This window comes from Sciurus vulgaris (assembly GCF_902686455.1).
Source record: "Sciurus vulgaris genome assembly, chromosome: 2".
NCBI lineage: Eukaryota > Metazoa > Chordata > Mammalia > Rodentia > Sciuridae > Sciurus > Sciurus vulgaris.
Genome location: NC_136462.1, coordinates 78,417,274 through 78,435,693, shown reverse-complemented (window position 1 = coordinate 78,435,693; position 18,420 = coordinate 78,417,274). Strand labels below are relative to the sequence as shown.

Genomic DNA, 18,420 nt, shown 5'->3' with positions numbered 1-18,420 from the left:
CCCCTTTGAGGAGAACAGCAACTGCAAAGGCCCCTGAGGGATGGTGGCTCTGAGGTAAGTCTGGAAAAGCACCTGCTAACAGACCCTCTGGTCATGGGAAGAATGTGTTCATCCTAAAAAGCAGCAGAAGGAACTGAGCTCTGGTCAGGATGAGGGGCAGAGTGACAGGATCAGACTGATATTGAAACAGTCACTCCGGCTGCTCTGAGGGACAGCTTGGAGGGAGATAAGTCCCTTCCTGCAGGAACACTCAGACGCTCCACAATGGTCAAAGCCAAAAGTACTGGCAGATTGAACTTGACTAGTAGCTAGTGGAGAAAGATGCAAGAGATGTTTGGGTGATTAAATTAAAAGAACATGGTGTTGACACCAAGTGATGCTACCTCTCTCCTAAAGAACGGTCCGAGTGAGGCAGTACAGTAGTTACCAAACCTTCTCACTTAACAAAACAACCTGGGACTATTTTTTAAAATGTAGATTTCTGGGCTCTATTCCCCCTTTAATAAACCTGGATGAAATCCTACCATTGAATCTGCATTAAAAGGCATTCCCGAGGGGACTCTGATGCTCCCACTGTGCAGTCACTGATCCAAGGGATTCTGTATCTCTGTATCTCAGGAAGGCCCTTGTGTAGAAGTGGGGCCTATTCCCCTAGAAGTTCATCCTGCTTGCCCCAGAGTCACTTTTCTCTGGAAGACTACAATGATGTTGATCCGATTTCCCCAAACCCAATCCAGTGCAGAAACACCTCTTAGGAGCAGGTGCAAGAAGAGTCAGGAAGGTCCTTCAGGATGCCCCGTTCTCACTACTGGCTCATGAGCTTGGAAACTTGCCTCAAACTTGGAGATTATCCTACCTCAGCCTCCTGAGTAGCTGAGTTTACAGGTGTGCGCCATTGCACCCAACTAAATCTCTTTTTACATCAATAAATATACAGTCTACAGAAATGCGTCATTATTCTTAGTTGTTGCACTGTCTTCCATTGTGAGGAACTGCCATAATTTACCCACTTCTCTGTTGTTGGATTTCAAAGTTGCTTCCAAATATTTTTATGTTATAAACAATGTGTGATCAACATCTGTACATATATTTTTGCCCAGTGATTTCCTTCCCAGACAGAAGACTGCAAGATTGAAGGGTATTTTTGTATAAGCAATGAAAATAATTTATACCAAGCAATCAGAAAGGGAAAAGCATGGTGGCATTCACATATAATCCCAATTACTTGGGAGGTTGGGGCAGAACAACATAGTGAGAACTGGTCTGAAGAAAAAATAACAATAAAGAAAGAAAAGGAAAAAGAATCCAGAAGAAAAATAAATGTTTTATCTATGTAAAGAGCATATGAATTAAGTAATTGACAGGAAACACATGAATGATCAATGAACATATGAAAAGATACTGAACCTCACTAGTAATAGAGGAAATAAAAGACAATAGTCAGATGCTATTTTTACATTCAGATTGACAAATTTTAAATAATATCTATTAACAGAAAAGAAAAAGATGGATATTTTCATACAATGACTGTGAGGGAGAAAATTTTACCACAAAAAGAGACATGCACAAGTCAAAAGCCCTGCCTTCATGGAATTTTCCATCTAGTAAGAAAGACAAACAAATATAAATATGTAAATAAGATATCAGGTAGTGCTCTGGAGAGTGGTCCGCTCCTGGCCATCATAGCCCAAGAGTGCACATGGCTTCTGCCCATGGCCTTAACCCCACTGATCCTGCCCTTGGAAGGGCCTTGCCTGCCATTTTTTCTTTACTTTCAACAAGGCTCATTAAAATTTATCCAAAGTTAGTATGCTCTACAACTGGGGAGAAAGGGCAAATTTCCAGTCCTAAACTTAGAGAAATCAATAGCCAAGAGATTTGGAACTTCCAATTTTAAAGTTAGAGCAATCAACAGCCAAGGGATTAGAAGTGTCTGGGGCCTTGTTAGCACAGTGTTGTGACAAATCTCAAGAGCTCTGTAGCTTCACTCCACAGAGGGGAAAGTTTTCCTTAATGGGTCAATACTTGGGACTTCACACTTCAAAATTTCATAGAAACTGGAAAGCAGTTCAAATATACCAGATCTGTACTAGATGCACAGTGTCACAAAGTCTCCTAAAAAATACTTATACCAAGCACTTGTTAGGGAAGTTACTCCAATAATCCAGCAGAGTCTCCGGTACTGCCTAGAATTGAGGTCAGTGAATCTCATTTACCAAGTTACACTGAGTCCAAGAGAACACAGGAGAAACTCCAAGGTCATCTCCATAGTATGATTCACTTGCCCCTCACCAGCAGAACCCAAAAGCAGGGTCAGAGTTCTCTCACCTAACAATTTGTTATCAATGGGCTAGAGAAGCAGGAAGTTCCTGGGGGTGCATGGAAACCCCATCCAGCTGGTTGACTTATAAAATTCCAAGAGTAAGTAGCTGAAGTGATTTAGAAATTTAAGGTAACTAGAAAACAAGGAGTACAGGACTTATAAAAGAAGATAAATGCAAGGAAGCTAAATAATAATAATAGTCAACAGTTACTGAATACTTACTATGTACCATTCCAAGCTATTTACAGTATGTTATTTTAGTTCATCCTCCAAGAAAACCCTATGAGAGGTGTTCTTATTATAATACCCAATCCACTAAGGAGAAAACTGGGTCACAGAGACATTAAGGCACTTGCTTCCAAAGTTACATAGCTATTCAATGGGCAATAAGGATTAAAATCAAGACGAAAGTGCAGAGCCTGTTCCTGAGGTGCTATATGTGTGGCACTCTGGAAACTATCCACTAGACTAAATAGTCTCAATATGCCTCTGGATAGAATCAATGCCAACTAAGCTTTTGCATGAACCACTTTCCACTGTTGCAGAAATTTGCCCAACTAATGACATAAAGATTGTTTCTCTTGGAAAATCCCATGCTTTTGGAAGTGCCAGATTGGTATGAACTCTTCATTCCCAAAAGAACAAACAGCTGGGCTTCGTGAACTGCAGGGTCTGTTCCTGCCTTGCACTCAGTTCTGTTGGAACTGCTCTGAGATACAAGGCAGAGGCTAATCCACAAAGGGAACCCTGTGGAGACCAATGGGTCTATAGCAGGCAGAACCTAATCTACATTCCTACCTAGCACTATCCTACTAACTCTGCAAACGTGAATGAATTGCAGCAGCCCCCAGGTCTGTTGGAGGAACCGGTTTGTTCTCTTTTCTCTCCAACCAAAGGACAGCCTCGGGTGACTGCCACCATCCTACAGGGAGCATCTATGAAGTTCTTAAGAACAGGGCAAGAAGCTGCATGGTCTCCTTCAGAAGAACATTCCGTATTATATCTAAGCTATATATTTCCCACCACACCACTGAGTGTCTCTACTCTCCACAAGGAAAAACAGCAGAGGGTAATTGTTGCCTGTTTGCAACTCAAGCAGCTACTGTGTTCCTTCCCATGGCTGACCACCTTCCTTCTTTTATTATTTTGCAGTATTTCAAAATTACAAATTACATTTTGTAATTTCTTATAATTTCATAAATGTATTTAATTTTTTCAAACTTTTCATTACAGAATGTTCAGATATACAGATAAGAAATAATACAATGAATACCCAAAACTCACCCCTTAATTCAGTTTTTAAATTTTTAATAAGCCAGGGATAGTGAGAATTACAAATACTCATAATAAGTCCAATAAATGATTAGATTCAATGTTGAAATATTAAAATAATTCCAATTATAAAATTAGAAAAATATAAGCGCTATATTCAATAATTTGTTCTTGGTTAGAGATTAAAACTGAAGATAAAAGCTATAAGCTTTAGTTAATGATTTCAGAGTACCTTGAAGGAAAGAGCCTTGATATAAATGCTTTAATAAAACAAAGCTCTGAATCAATTCATTCCATATTATTAGGTAGATAAGAAAATAGTCAGCAAAAATATTTATATATCAGAATTTAAAATTTAATTAAATCTATATTTTTCTGTCTTTTGCTTATAGAATTGAGCATTTATCCCAATCAGCCAATTAAAAAAGGTCAAAAAGCTTTCCTACTTATTTATTTGCAATGCTGAGAATCAAACCTGAGTACTCTCACATGTGAGGCAAGTGCTCTACCACCAAATATTTGCTATGTAGCTATTCATATGTGTGAGGGCAAGCTCACACTTCCTCGTCCCTGAAAGATTTTGAAAAAAAAAAAAAAAAAAATAGCTCTTAGTATAGTTGTCTTGTAACCTAGAGTTATGGTTTGCATGTTTGTGTCCCATAAAATTTATGTTGAAACTTAAAACAATATTGAGAAGTGGAGGCCATAGGAGGTGATTCTATCATGAAGACAGAGTCCACATGACTGGGATTAATTAACGACATTATAAAAGGGGATTAATTAACAACATTATAAAAGGGCTATGCCTTTCCTTCCCTTCTATCATGTACATGAGGACAGCCTTCAATATGCCATCTTGGAAGCAAGAGATAAGCCCTCACCAGACACTGAATCTGCTGGTACCTAAATATTGGATTTTCCAGCCTAATAAACTAACATTGAGGCTCATGCATAATGGGATGTATTTGGATTCTCCATTTTATTCCACTAGTCCACTTGCTATCTTTATATCAATACACATTCTGTTTTGCTGTATAACTATTCCTATTTGGGAGGGCAAGCTCATTATTGCTATTTTTTAAAAATTTTTCCGAACTATTCCTTTGCTCTTCTGAAGCATTTATCTTTTATTCAAACTTTGTTTTTAAACACACACACACACACACACACACACACACAGTATTCTAATGTGGTTGCATTGGATTTGCTTTTGAAATAATCAGGATTTTTTATTTTAAGTTTGAATTTATGTTTTGAAATAAAAATGCAATAATAAATTTTTACAAAATTGTCACACAGGAACACACCTTAAGATACCATTACATGCTACGTTTTCTTGGATAAAGTCAACAGATCTAGTCAATTAGCTGTCAATTAACTGTCAATTAAAAGGTGAGTTCCTTTCTTTGAGCAAAAAGAAAACTTGTAAGGAATTTCCATAGAACCACGCTGGACACGGAAATCACATAAGGGAATTTATTAAGCAAACAGTGTCTCCCTGCAGGGTAAGAGAGAAAATGAGAGGAAAAGAGAAAGGAAAAGAAAGGGCGTGCGCTAGAGAGAGTGGAAAGCCAGGAGGATAGAGAAAAGTGTGTAGGACAGACAGAAGAATGGAAGAAAGATGGCAGGGAAGCTACAGTAAAACAGTTGAATTCTGCCGGGCTAACAGGGGACCAATATGGGAGAAGGATACTTGCAAGCTGACTGATGAGCCAATAGCTAGCGAGGATGTTCACAGATTGACAAGTGGTTGGGAGGCGGGCAAAATGGCTGTACCTGGTGGGCGGGGGAGCAGCTTTATACATTATAAAACTCATGTGAAATATTTGACTGAAAGCCAGTGAGACCCACTAGTGCAGTCAGTAATGGCTCTGTATCTCCGGGAGTGAGGAAGCCAGGATTCTGGCCTCCCTGGCTGGAGCTAAGCCCTGGCCTCCAGTTTCCTTCTGTGCACAGGACAGGCTCCAACTGGATGCTTCTGAAGTCATGTGTGCCTGCCTTTTATTTCAGGTAACTACATAAAAGGTTGCCACTATTTTACTTTGATTGTAAACTTCAGAAAATAATACCTACAAATTTTACCACAGGGACTACAGTGACTTTCATTAGGACTCCCACCACCTTCAGAAAAAATCTCCATTTCCTAAGTTTCTGATTTGGTTCATCTTCTTACATCACTATTCATGCTTAGGGAGCACCTGCCACATGCACACCTGTACATGTAAGAAGCCAGCTGGTGGTCCTTTTCTGAAGCTGAGTCTATGGCTCTGCCTACGTTAAACAGGCTGTGCTGCATCTCAGGCTCAAACCATCTTCTCTCAAATTACAGAGTGCCCAGCAGATCATTTATTGTTCTTTCCTTATATTTTCACTATTTATAAAACAAATCATATTTTAGTATGTTCCTGTAGCATGTCTTCATATCAAAAATATCCTAACAATCAAAAATTGAATTCTTTTTCATATTAGTTCTTTAGACATTTTGTTGATCTATACATCTCAATTTGCATAAAAACAAATGAGAAGAAACATACCCTGGTAGATCTTAGCACCGTATAGTTATGATTCTGTCCCTTTGTTGATGTTGTAAGTTAGCCTTATCAGAATCAACTCAGCTTGCTCAGACTTTCTCTAAAATACTTAGTTCCCTTCTTCATAGTAAACATGTCTTTTTTTTTTTTTCCCACAATAGATGTGCTCAGAACAAATAGCACAAACCCATGAGCTATGGCAAGTGATAAAAATGCAATTGGCTGACTTCCATTTATCAATTCTTAAATAAAGGCCTTTGAACATGCCCATGTCCCCAGGTTCTAAGATCCATGATTCCACACCATCATTTCTATAGTTTGACAAAAACTAGAATGTACAGTCTTAAGTGTGTGGGGGATATATTAAAATTCATCATTACTGAAATGTTTACTTCATAAATTATTGGAAATTCATAGTATTGACATCACTTAATTTTGCTAATTATGAAAGGTGTAAATTTACATTAATTTCCTCTCATAACAATTGCATTATTATCCATATTAATTTATTCCTAATTAAATTCAAGTTCAACTACTGATTTTGAGTTTGAGGTAGCTTCATTGTGGTTATACTGCAGAAGCGACATGTTTCAAAGTACTATCTTTAGGTAAAACTTAAGCGAGAGAGGAAATAAAATATTACTTATATTATTTTCTCACTTGGCATACAAACAAAAAAGATCAACTATTTCTTTGGTGATAAAAATACAGTTCTTTTGTGAACATGGACACAATACATGGAATCTGTTTCTTTGTATGAGAAGTGGAGTCAAGGGAAAAGGACTCAAATTCTGTTGCTACCTTTTACCCAAGTAAGAATATTCATAAACTCAAGCTTATGAGCCTACAGTTTCAGCATTGCACAAAGTGACTGGATGAATCAGGGATCCATCCTTGGAATTTCGCCAGGAATAGTAACCTGGTGCTGTGGAATATGCATATACGAAGTCAGCCTCTTCTGATATTTTCTGGCATGCCATGTCATCATTAATATCACTGTCTGTCTCAATGCCACAGTCTAGTTCTGTACCCCGTCAGGCCTGAATAATGAAAAATTGGGCTTTTCCAGTTAGACTTCTACAATAATCTCCTCTGAAGAAACTTGTTAATTTTTTCAGGTCAATAGGTTCATTTGTTTGAAAAGTTATTCCTGGCCCCCGCGGCGCCCCTCGGAGACCCGGGAGGGCGGGCTGGTCCTTGCTGCGGGGCCGAAAAGCCTAAGAGGGTGTTGGGGCGGCGATGCACCAGCTCCGAGGGGCTCCAGCCAAGCGGCAGCCATGGTGCCCACGGGCCCCGGGCGAATAGAGGACCGGGCCTCGAGGCCGCGCCCAGAGTACCACAAAGAGAATGAAAGAAGTTGATAATCTTGAAAGTATAAAAGAGAAGTGGGTTTCTGAAACAGGATCCAACAATCAACCTCTTAGTGATAATCAACAAACAAATTGTGAATATTTTGTTGACAGCCTTTTTGAGGAAGCTCAGAAGATTGGTGCCAAATGCTGGTCCCCCACTGAACAGAAGAAAGAGGTAGATGTAAGTATAAAATTATGGAAAAATGGATTCACAGTCAATGATGATTTTAGAAGTTATTCTGATGGTGCAAGTCAGCAGTTTCTGAACTCTATCAAAAAAGGGGTATTACCTTCAGAGTTACAAGGAATTTTTGATAAAGAAGAGGTAGATGTTAAAGTTGAAGACAAGAAAAGTGAACTGTGTGTATCTACAAAGCCTGTGTTCCAGCCCTTCTTAGGACAGGGTCGTAGACTGGGAAGTGCCACACCAAATATTGTTTCTAAAGCAAAGAGTATTGAAATTGAAAATAAAAATAATCTGTCCACTGTTTCACTGAACAACTTGGAACCCATCACTAATATACAGATCTGGTTAGCCAATGGGAAAAGGATTGTTCAGAAATTCAATACATCTCATAGGGTAAGCCACATCAAAGACTTCATTGAAAAATACCAAGGACCTCAAAGAAGTCCTCCCTTTACCCTGGCGACAGCTCTTCCTTTCCTCAGATTGCTGGATGAGACGCTCACAGTAGAAGAAGCAGATTTACAGAATGCTGTAATTATTCAGAGACTCAAAAAAACTGCCGAACCTCTTAGAGAGTTTTCATAGTATTGATTTTTAAGAGACTAAGTAGAAATTTCACAGAGAAATGATGATTGGAAGTGGACATGCAAAAATGGGACGAAGGACCCGTCGGATTCACTGTTTACTGCTTCTGAGGAGAAGACTTTTGAATAATTTCAAGTTAAGAAAGTAACATGACTGGAAGCTATATTTAATGATATTTAATGTACTTTTCCCAGAAGGCTACTCAAAAAGAAAAATATACTTAATTTTAAAAACCAGTTAATCAACATATAATATATTAAGTAGCTACATCATTTAGAATCTTAATATGGTATAAATGAATAAAAAATGTTCACAGTTTTAATCATTGAAACTTTTCTAAGTAGCAGATATTTATTTAAATGTTAGCTATCTCAGAGTTTTTAAATAGCAACATATTAAGAAACTATACATAACAGGTTAAAAGCATCAGTGTAATTATTTTATAAATGAGATATAATCAGAAGGGTAGAAAGACCTTTCACCATAGGTATGTTTAAAACTCAGTGTGTTCTAAGTTTTCACTCTGCTGGCAGGATACACTCAAATATTAATTTGGCAACAGTATCTAAGTATCTAAGTTGTATTTTCATTTAGGAATAAAATTGCATGACTTAATGTAATGTCAGTGTTAACATACCCACTCACATTTCTGTATTTCTAAATGTTTTTTTTATTTTTTATTTTTACTTATCTTTCACTTTTTTACAGTGTGGGGGATCAAACCTAGTACCTCCAAATACTAGGCAAGGGCTCTACTGAGCCACATCCTAGCACTCCCTATCTTTTATTTAATTGGTGTTTTTGGTGGGGGGAAATCCTGGCTTTTTAACACTAAGCCACATCCCCAGCCCTTTTTATTTTTAATTTTGAGACAGAGTCTTGCTAAGTCTCTGAGGCTGGCCCCCTGCCTCATCCTCCTGTGTCACTGGGATTTAAGATATGTGCTGCCATGCCTAGCTAGGGACTTATTTTTAGTTAACAACTAGGTATTTAACCATTCATTTCCCACCAGTCAGAATATGCTACGAGGTTATCACGTTACTGTGAATGTTTTTAAATATATCACTTGAAGTACATTTTTTAAATTTCTTTGATTCTCTATGCATACATTAACAGATTACTTATTACATTCTAATGTCACCAAGACATCTTAGGAGTTTAACTAAGACCAGTTAAACTTAAAATTTAAATCAGATTAAACACCCTGGCTTGAAATTTAAGAAGCTTTTTTGTCAATGAATCATTAAAAATAAAGTATTGAGGCTGGGGCTGTAGCTCAGTGGTAGAGCGCTTGCCTAGCATGTGTGAGGCATTGGGTTCAATCCTCAGCACCGCATGTAAATAAATAAAATAAAGGTCCATCTACAACTGAAAAAAAAAAGTTACATAAATAAATAAAGTAGGTGTTGAGCATGCCAAGGATTAAGTGGCCCATATCAGCAGTAATTTTCATAGTGTGCTAGATGGAGGCTGTGAGGCTTTGGGTCTTGAGACCTTTTGTTTTATGTGTATTATATATATCAATATAATACTAAAAATTCAAAGTTTTTAACTTATTTTTGTGACAGGGTCTGGCTCTATTGCCCAGGCACCTTGAACTCTGGAACCTCTTCCTGCCTCAGCTTCTGCAGTAGGTGTGACTACTTGCATGCACCATGGCACTGGCTCCAAAAATTCAGTTTTAAACTATTTACTTAAAAATAATGACTTTAAGGCTGGGTGCAGGGCATGTGCCTGTAGTCCCAGCCACCTAGAAGGCTGAGGCAGGAGGTTTGCTCAAGAAAGACTTCAGGTTCAGCCTGGGCAACAGAGTAATATTGTCTCAATAAAATAAAATAAATAAAATAAAATCAATTTCCAAAACATAAAAGGGGTTAAGTAAGAAAAGTGACATTGTGTTTTCTTTTTCTGTGAATGTCCTTTCTGTCTTACTTATGGATTCTCTTTTTTGTTGTGGGGAGTTTTTTTGTTTTGTTTTTGTGTTTCCTGGCATACTACTAGAATCAAGCCCAAGCACATACCAGGCAAGTACTCCACTATGAGCCAGATCCCCAACCCCAGATGGCTTGTCCTGTCTGCTTCTATGTTCACTGCTGCAGTAGCACACATCCCTAACCCCCAGAAGACACCACCTACATTCATGAGAGAGGAAGCACATAACACTTTAATATTACTCAGAAAAAAGTTTTGATATCATAACCCCCTGAATGGGTCTCAGGAACCCCCAGTGACCCTCTAAGATTCAGTCCTTTAAAGCAATGTAGAGTTCACAATATTCGAGCTTTAGTGTAAGAATCATTTGACTTTTCAGTAATGCCCATTCCTACCACCCACCACAAACTTTGCATTCTCCTTGGGGTAGGTCCCAAATCACTGCTTTTGAAATCTTGAGTGGTGTTTAGGGATGTGGCGATAGTACCACTCTTCAGGAAATCCTGCACTAAGCTTCTACCCTAAGAAAATAAAGCCAGCCTGCTTCACTATGGACAGTGGAAGACTTCAAAAAAGAGCTGCTATACCTCATCCACCAGTTGCTCTTACAGAGAGCCCATCCTCCTTTAACCTGAACAGATCATGATGTAATCCTGTGCTTTGTCTCCTGTAACACAGATGAGACAGGGCTGGAACGTTTGAATGAGGCTTTTTCCCAAAGGGTCAGAACAGCAAAAGGGAAGTATTTACATAACTACATGGCATGGCTTCTCTTCGTGGTCTATTTTAAGGACACTTCCTTTCCTAGCTCCCAGCTGTCCATGTGGCAGAGGTCTTTTTATGAGAAAAAGAGGAAGAAAAGAGATCCTTTTTCCTTTTGTCCTTTACCTAGAAAATGGGCAGGTACATAGTAGAAAATAAATGTTTGTCAGTAACATAACGGTAATGTCGAGTCCTCTCTGGTAAGACAGAAATAATGACATTCTTTCAAAAAAATGGTTAAATCAATGAACTTCTCTTTCAGATATGGAAAATAATTTATGAGTGTTCATATAATCAGGACTTCGTAAGATGTTTCATATAAGCCTATCATGAAGTATTTTTATTTGCATAATTAAAATGAATAAATGATTCCTCAAGTGTTTGTACAGGCAGTCTTTCTCATAGTAAGAGTTTTAAATATATATACCACTGGGGCACACCTCTAATCCCAGCAGCTTGGGAGGCTTAGGCAAGAGGATCAAGAGTTCAAAACCAGCCTCAGCAAATTAGTGAGGCCCTAAGTAACTCAACAAGACCCTGTCTCTAAATAAAATATTTTTTTTAAAAAATGTGGCTCAGTGGTTAAATACCTTTGGGTTCAATCCCTGGTACCAAAAAAAAAAAAAAAAAAGTCATATACCTACAGAAAAACCCTCCTTTGTGGAGTTTCCAATTTGTAATTCATTAACCAGAAGATATAATGGACAGAAAAAAAAAAAAAAAAAAAAAAAAAAAAGATATAATGGACATTTTTTATGTGTGCATGTAGCATTTGTCCCAGTGAGAGGTGCCTATAAAGACCTATCATCAGCAATAACTTTCATTTTTTTAACTGTGAAAATTTGTGTTAATGTGAATAATAATCTCAAATGTTTTAGGAAAAGTTAATCATCTGAGAAAGCTTTTTACTTGAATGTTTATATGTTGTAAAGTTACTAAATGCATAAAATACTCAATGCAGATTGAATATGGGAAACAACTGGATTTGCCAAGAGAAGGAAAATTTGAAAATACACAGACATTTTAGGTGTGGAATACAGTTTGACCTAAACAGTTGTTTCAAAGCCGTTATCAATTTTTTGAAAATAATTAGAGCTAATATATAGAAGTATATTTCTAATTTTACAAATTCTGAATTAGTGGTTAAATTACTATGCATTATTGAAGCTAAAACTTATTTTATATACTTTTCATGATGTTTCAGTGTATTGATAATACGGTTGTATGAATTTATTTCAGTGCCTTAAAGTATTTTGAATGCAATATTTTGCTAATGGTTAAAGAATCGTTCTCTTAAGAATGAAATGCTACCATTGATCTACCTGTCTATTTTGGTACCAATACCATGCCGTTTTTGTTACTATTGCTTTGTAATAGAGTTGAAGATCTGGTATTGCGATACCCCCTGCTTCGCTCTTTCTACTGAGGATTGCTTTAGCTATTTTGGGTTTCTTATTCTTCCAGATGAATGTCATAATTGCTTGCTCTATTTCTGTAAGGTACATCATTGGGATTTTAATTGGAATTGCATTGAATCTGTATAGCACTTTTGGTAGTATGGCCATTTTGACAATATTAATTCTGCTTATCCAAGAACATGGGAGATCTTTCCATCTTCTAAGGTTTTTTTAATTTCTTCTAAGGTTTCTTTAATTTCTTTCTTTAGTGTTCTGTAGTTCTCATTGTAGAGGTCTTTCACCCTGAGCACGTTCAAGTCTATCCTGTCCTTGAGACAGGGGTCTCAGAATAGAGGACATGGACACAAACCCAAATAAATACAATTTTCTCATACTAGACAAAGGGGCCAAAAATATGCAATGGAGAAAAGATAGCCTCTTCAACAAATGGTGCTGGGAAAACTGGAAAACCATATGCAACAGAATGAAATTAAACCCCTATCTCTCACCCTGCACAAAACTCAACTCAAAATGGATCAAGGACCTCAGAATCAGACCAGAGACCCTGCATCTTATAGAAGAAAAAGTAGGTCCAAACCTTCAACTTATTGGCTTAGGATCAGACTTCCTTAACAGGACTCCCATAGCACAAGAAATAAAAGCAAGAATCAACAACTGGGATAGATTCAAACTAAAAAGCTTTCTCTCAGCAAAGGAAACTATCAGTAATATGAAGAGAGAGCCTACAGAGTGGGAGAATATCTTTGCCAATCATACTTCAGATAGAGTGCTAATTTCCAGAATCTATAAAGAACTCAAAAAACTCTACACCAAGAATACAAATAATCCAATCAACAAATGGGCTAAGGAAATGAACAGACACTTCACAGAAGAAGATGTACAAGCAATCAACAGATATATGAAAAAATGTTCAACATCTCTAGTAATAAGAGAAATGCAAATCAAAACTACCTAAGATTTCATCTCACCCCAATTAGAATAGCGATTATCAAGAATACAAGCGACAATAGGTGTTGGAGAGGATGTGGGGGAAAAGGTACATTCATACATTGCTGGTGGGGCTGCAAATTAGTGCAGCCACTCTGGAAAGCAGTGTGGAGATTCCTTAGAAAACTTGGAATGGAACCACCATTTGACCCAGCTATCCCACTCCTCAGCCTATACAAAGGACTTAAAATCAGCATACTACAGAGATACAGCCACATCAATGTTCATAGCTGCTCAATTCACCATAGCCAGATTGTGGAACCAACCTAGATGCCCTTCAGCTGATGAATGGATAAAGAAACTGTGGCATATATATACAATGGAATATTACTCTGCCATGAAGAATGATAAAATTATGGCATTTGCAGGCAAATGGATGAATTTGGAGAATATCATGCTAAGTGAGATAAGCCAATCTCAAAAAACTAAAGGACGAATGATCTCGCTGATAAGCGGATGAGGACATATAATGGGGGGTAGGAGGGGTTAGCGTTAGGGTTAGGGTTAGGTTTAGGGTTAGGGATAAGGAAGGTGGTAAGAATGGAGGAAGGAAGGACTGTATAGAGGGAAAAGAGGGGTGGGAGAGGTGGGGGGAAGGGAAAAATAACAGAATGAATCACACAACATTGCCCCATGTAAATTTATGATTTTTAATAAAAAAAAGAATGAAATGCTATCTGTTAAAAAGGATCTATGAAGTAATTTTCAGTTGTACACTTGGATGCATTTGTCATTTTTGTTTGAGTCATGCATTTGAGAGTCAACAAATATTTATTAGGTGCCTTTGCTTTAACCAATATTGCTTTCATTTAATACCCAGAAATGTAAAAAATGTGATATTTTAGTACCAAAAAAAAAAAAAGTTATTCCTTTACCACCATAGCTTAGAATTACACAAAGCTGCTCCTTTTGCTAGGATCTTCTTTAGCAACATTGTGCATTGACTCCACAATTTCTTCACATGAAAGGTCATTTTTATTCCTGATTTCATATTTCAAGTTCATGAATGTTTCTCTGAGGTTTGTTCCATCTACATCTGTACCAGAGCAATAAGCCATTCCAATGCTTTTATGAAAGTTCTTATTGATCATTATTAAACATAAACCCATTTCGGGATAATCCATTTTGTAACTATTGTCCAAGGATATTCCAGAGACCATTGATTTGCTTCCATATATGATGTTTGTTTCAAAAATTTTAATGGATTTTGAATCCACTGAATTTTCACCGTTCTTCATGGTTGCTTTTCTTTTTTTTTTAATATTTTTTCAGTTGTCAATGGACCTTCATTTTATTTATTTATATGTGGTGTTGAGAATTGAACCCAGCACTTCACACATGCCAGGCAAGTGCTCTGCCACTGAACCACAACTGCAGCCCCCATGGTTATTTTTCTTAATGCACAGCTCCAATGAGCTCCAAACAGCACACACCGGCACACTGCACACCTGCCAGTCTTCTGCCGCCCTAATCAGTTTTTTTTATTTTTTTAATGTAAGACTTCCCAAGAACATGGTATGTCTTTCCTTATGTTCAAATTTTACATAAAATTATTTTCTTCATAAATATCTTACCTTTCTTGTTAAACGTATATGTCAGCATTTTATATTTCTTATTTCAATAGTTCTTACTGTGAATACATTATTTGCCCCATTTGCTTACTTCCTTATTAATTCTAGTGATATTTTACTAAATCTCTTGAGTTTTATACAATTATATTACCAACTTGAAGAAATGTGTTTATCTCTTCTTTTCCAGTGACTGAACTAGCTATTTAATTTTGTGCTATTACATTTGCTAGAAACTCTTTTTAAGATAATGTCAAATAACAATGTTGATATCAAGGACCATCTAGTTCCTAATTCTAATTGGAACCACTTTCAGTTAGTTTTCTGCATGTGTCTGGTAATTGGTTTCATTATTTAAGACTTCCTCTTTTCTTCTTTTTATAGTTTTATAATTAAGAATGGCCGGCAAATTTTGTCAAATGACTTTCCAGCATTTATCAACATGATCACATAATTTTAAATTTAAGTTGTGACTGTCATAGATTATGGTGCTAGGTTTCCTGATATTGAACCAATTATATTCTTCAAACCTTTTAGATCATAGATCAAGATTTATTATCCTTTTGATAAACACTAGATTTTTATTTAGTCGCAATTTAGAATTTTCCCTCATATTCTAAAGCAAGTCTGATGCATGTGCTTTCTTTCATTTTCAGTTAGGTTGGCTTCATAAAATGAATCACAGAGATTTCTATCTTTTACTGTGGCCTATAATAGTTCAAATAACTTTGAAATTATCTGGTCTTAAAAGATTAAACATAATATAGCTGTGAATCTATCTGGTTATGCTCCCTTCCCACTGTGAAATCGTTAATCCCCTTCCCAGTCTCTACTATTCAATTGGTCTATTCAGGATGCAACATTTTGATATCTACAACTCATTATTTATATTTTGCAAGAAAAATATTTTTTTAAAAAAGGGATTTTGTTTTTCCCACAGCATTCCGAACAAACTCATAATTCTTTTAATTTTTCTTGAATCTCTAGGTAGGTCTTATTTCTGATTCCTTGCTTCACATAAAGAGTTCTTATGAATTAAAATAGTTTTCAGCAAGGAGAATCTTACAGTAAAAACAGGCTACGCGTAAGTAACTTAGAGGAAAAAAATAAATACAAATGGTCAATAAACTAAAGGTATTTAATCTCACTGGGTATACTATAAATGCAATCTACTGCCCAAGTTGTAGAATAAACTACTTGCCCACAGCCCTGTGAAGCCCAGACAGACATGTAAGTACAGGGCATTGGAATAGTTGGAGCAGTCGGGGTCCTCCCTGCACTTCCCCAAGGAACAGAGTGGATAATAGTTGAAGTTGTTACCCTTCCACTAAAGCTGGAGACCTGTTCTCTAAATAAACCATGATCACAGCTGGGCATGGTGGTGCATGCCTGTAATCCCAGTGACTTGGAAGGCTGAGGCAGGAGGATGGAAATTTCAAAGCAAGGTCCTAAGCAACTAAGCGAGACCCTGTCTCAAAATTTTAAATAAAACAAAAAGGTTGTGTAGCTCAGTGCTAAAGTGCCCCAGTTTCAATCCCCAGTACCAATAAATAAATAAATAATCAATGATCTACCTCAATTTCTAGGGAGGATACTGAGACCTGAGAGCAAACTACTGAATTCCAAAACACGGAGAAATATGTTAAGAGGTAGAGAAGCAGCTCCACCCAGAGGGTGAAATATGCTGAAGTCTCTCACCACAAAAGAATTCTTTACTTAGGCAACCGCAGAGCTCAGCCACTGGCCTGCCTGATTCACACCCTCCTGCCCCAAAGGAAAGCTTACCTGTTGACCGCCTAGCCCACTTATGTAGAACCAAGGATGAGCCTTCTCATTCAAGGGAAATGCCTTTTATGGAAATTGTCCTACCCAAATGGGGAGAAAATACCACTAGATATATAAAAGTCAATAACATGAAGAAAGAGTCTAAAAATGAAAAAAGAAGCAACTCACATTGAAGAAATCCAAGATGACTCAGGAACCTAAAAATAACTTTTTAAATTCATGCAACAATTTTACAATGATTTCAGTAGATACGGTGTCCAGGAAAGCATATAGTCTGTGAGCAAAAAGGAACAATCAAAGAACAAAGAAGTTTTTAGACATTGCAAGTATAATTGTCAACAAATTTCAATGGACTGTCTGGACAATAAAATGAACATGGAGACTTAATTAGAAATCAATTGACTTTAATGTCCTATAACAGAGACTAAAAAATAAGGAATTCAGGAGTACAAAAATAGATTTAAGACACATGGAGGATGGATCCAGAAGTTAAACATGTGTCTTGAACGTCGCAAATGGGAAAAAAAAAGGAATTGAGACAATGGAAGAGAAGAAATAGTCAAAGAAGTAGCTGAAGTAAATTCCCCTGAAAGGAACCAGAGATCCTTATGTTAAGAGAAATAAGACTCATCGGGTCAAAGGTTCTATGTTTTCTTTCATATGTGAAAACCAGAGAGCGAAAAAGGAAAAGAAAGGGGGAATCTCATGAAAATCGAAGGGAGAGAAGTAGAGGAAAAGGAGCCGTGGGGCGAGAGGTGAGGAGGGAGAAGTGCTGGAGGGTGATGTTGCCCAAATTACACTGTCACATGTAACGAATATGTACAAATATGTAACGAATCCCATCATATGTACGACTGTAATGCATCAATTTAAAAATGTGGGAAAAAAAAGAAAATCCCCCTGAACTTTGTCTTCATTTAAAAATGGTCTGTGTAGAGCCAAACAAGATTAATTTTGAACGGATCCACTCCCAGACCCTGTTTAATGAAATTTCAGAACTCCAGGGCAAAGAGAAAAACCTGAAAGCTTCCAGAGAAGTGACAAAACAAGTTACCAAAAGAAGGATAAGAACAACACCAAACTTCTCAACAACATTCAGTACTCAAAAGACAAATGGACAGTAGCTTCAAACTTTTGAGGGCAGGAAAATATTTGTGCATTTTTATTTATTTATTTATTTATTTATTTATTTATTTTTGAAAGTAACACTAATTTGGTAAGAGGATGAAACTACATAAAAAAGTGTTAAGAGTCTCATTCCTACCCTTCCCACTCTCCCCATGCCCACTCATTGGCCTTCAAAGGTAATTTTTATTAGTTTTTATTCATTTTTTATTAGTTTCCTGTTTATCCTTCCAGCTGGGAAAAAGTTAATTTAGATTTCTAAATTAATCCAAACAATCAAGTTTGGACAAAAGAAATGCCTATGCAACATACAAACACTTTAAGTATAGCCTTTGTGAAATAAAATGCTGGAGAAAGACTTCCAGCAAAATGGAAAGGGCACCAGAACTCACAGGACACAAGAAACATGACAGCCACTGAATATGCCCTATAGCAGGTGAAAGAAGCTTCAAAAGAGGGGCGGTGGACCATTAGACCCAAAAGCAGATTTACTATGAAGTTAGTGAAGCTAAGGCTTCAGGGCCCCTCACTCACTCAGGCCCTTTTGAAGGGGAAGGGCTGGACTCTACAATGTTGTATTTATAATTTTGTAT

General features: G+C 37.1%; 1 protein-coding gene and 1 pseudogene across 2 annotated transcripts; one reads left to right on the top strand and one right to left on the bottom strand.

The window, feature by feature from the left end:
- Positions 1–6,807: 6,807 nt before the first annotated feature.
- Positions 6,808–14,587, bottom strand: LOC306655295 (caspase-3-like; annotated as a pseudogene). The gene is made up of 2 exons: positions 14,246–14,587; positions 6,808–7,316 (listed from the first exon to the last, which is right to left on the bottom strand). The product of its transcript is annotated as a caspase-3-like (transcript).
- Positions 7,439–8,584, top strand: LOC306654470 (UBX domain-containing protein 2A-like). The gene has a single exon (XM_079128072.1). The coding sequence runs from the start codon at positions 7,474–7,476 to the stop codon at positions 8,248–8,250; it is 777 nt and encodes a 258-aa protein (XP_078984198.1). The 5' UTR covers positions 7,439–7,473; the 3' UTR covers positions 8,251–8,584.
- Positions 14,588–18,420: the final 3,833 nt, after the last annotated feature.

What these genes read in the sequence shown, in the direction of transcription:
- LOC306654470 (XM_079128072.1), top strand. Translation starts at nt 7,474, where the DNA reads ATGAAAGAAGTTGATAATCTTGAAAGTATAAAAGAGAAGTGGGTTTCT.